Source organism: Gekko japonicus, unplaced genomic scaffold (assembly GCF_001447785.1).
Source record: "Gekko japonicus isolate JY-2015 unplaced genomic scaffold, Gekko_japonicus_V1.1 scaffold13161, whole genome shotgun sequence".
Taxonomy (NCBI): Eukaryota; Metazoa; Chordata; class Lepidosauria; order Squamata; family Gekkonidae; genus Gekko; species Gekko japonicus.
In genome coordinates, this window is record NW_015183855.1 from 890 (window position 1) to 2,706 (window position 1,817).

The 1,817-nt window shown below is 42.2% G+C and overlaps 1 gene segment (V, D, J or C); it reads left to right on the forward strand.

The window, feature by feature from the left end:
- Nucleotides 1-409: 409 nt before the first annotated feature.
- On the forward strand, nucleotides 410-723 carry LOC107124945 (the record flags this gene model as incomplete). The annotated part of the segment is given in 1 exon segment: nucleotides 410-723. A coding segment is annotated over 1 exon segment (314 nt), but the record flags the coding sequence as incomplete, so codon positions are not given.
- Nucleotides 724-1,817: the final 1,094 nt, after the last annotated feature.

Sequence of the window (1,817 nt, forward strand, 5' to 3'; positions counted from 1 at the left end):
ATAGCTTGCTCTGTCAAAGGGCAACAGCTTCAGTTGTTTAAAAAGTACAGAAGAGTGTGTGTGTTTTAGTAAGAAGACCTTGTGTCTTATATGTTGTGTGAGATGCAAATCAAGGAGACACCTGCCTCTATAAATCTGTGTTGCTATTTCCTGATTTCATTTGGCTGATGAGATGTCAATTTCCTTGACTCAGGAGGAAACATCAAATCCATCACTTTAAGGTTTCTCCCTAACACCACAGAAGATGGCCTACTGGCTCCTCTGGATTGTCATGTTAGCAGTTTGGGAAGGTATTCTTCTTGCCTGTGACATGATTGTCATGAGATGTGACCCATCTTTACAATTTGTGCATGGTACAAAAGCAAGGCTGTATTAATATAGTTGCTAAATGTTCCTTTTTGTTGTCCAGGAGTCCATTCAGAAGTTGTTCTGACCCAAGGGGGTTCAGAGATGAAGAGGCCCAGTGAATCCATTCAGCTGACATGTTCCACAAGTGGATTTGTTGTGACTGACTATTGGATGGCTTGGGTCAAACAGAAGCCAGGGGAGGGCCTGAAATGGCTGTTATGGTACCGGAAATCTTCTGAAACCAAATACTATTCCACCACCATCCAAGGACGATTCACAGCCTCCAAGGATAGCTCCAATTTTTATTTGCAAATGAACAGCCTGAAAGTGGAGGACACAGCTGTGTATTACTGTGCAAAACAAGATACACAGTGAGAGAATGACAATCAATGGTCACACAAAAAAACCTTCAAAAGAACAGACTGCGGAAGGCATTTCCTGATGGTGGAGCCAAACACCATACTAAAGTCAGAAGTCATGGGGAGAACTTCTCTGCTTCTTACCAAGAGGCTGATCTGCAATGCAAAATGTAATGCTTTTCTTCCATACTGGTGAACACCAGAAATGGGTGGCCAGTCCATAGCACCAGGGCACAGAAGTACATACAGGTGGTTCCCCATCCGGCAATATCACTAAGTTTTCTATATTAGAAAATTAGACTATTATTGTTCGTAGAGTTTTTTTTAAAAAAATCTATCCCTATATTTCTAATGGTGAACGGCAGTGGGAAGTAATCTATGCCTGGCCTCCAAATCTACCTTTAATGTAGTAGCGCACACGTTTTGCTTGTTAAAAGACCCAAGTGAATGTATACTGCTTGTCAGTTCCTGGAAGCCGCCCTGAGCCTGCCTAGCAGGGAGGGCGGGGTAAAAGTGAAATAAATAAATAAACAAGTCCAGTCCTAGCATTTCCATGTGAGAAGAATGCTCAAGTGGGTGGTGCTCAGAGACCTCTTGAATGCCTGTGGTCCCAGAGAGCACCTGCCAAAATATGAAGCTAGGTACACCAGTGGTCTGACATGGCACAAAATCCTTTGACATACTTTTGTACATTTCATATTTATCGCCTCGTGGCGACAAAAAATGCCATTACTTTCCCCCGTTAATACAACAACAAAAAAACACTTCAATCCCAATTTGCTTAGTCATGATTGAATGAAGTCACCACACAAACATTGTCCCAGGCTGAAGAAGAAGAGAAGAAGTTTGGAGCTCATTCCAAGTATGGGATGGAATTAAACAAAGGGATGAATGAATGGACTTCTAGCAAGAGGCAACGGGGATTTCAAGTCAGGGAAGTTCAGCTCTCCTCATCAAAGCCTGAGTCAGGTCCGGAAACACGAACAAATCAGAAACATGGACACAAAAAAATGCTTTCACATGATATACTTGAATATACTTTTAAAAATGTACCTGTTTGATATCTATGTTACCAATAGGTTTGCCAGCTTCCAGGCAGGACCTGGAGAT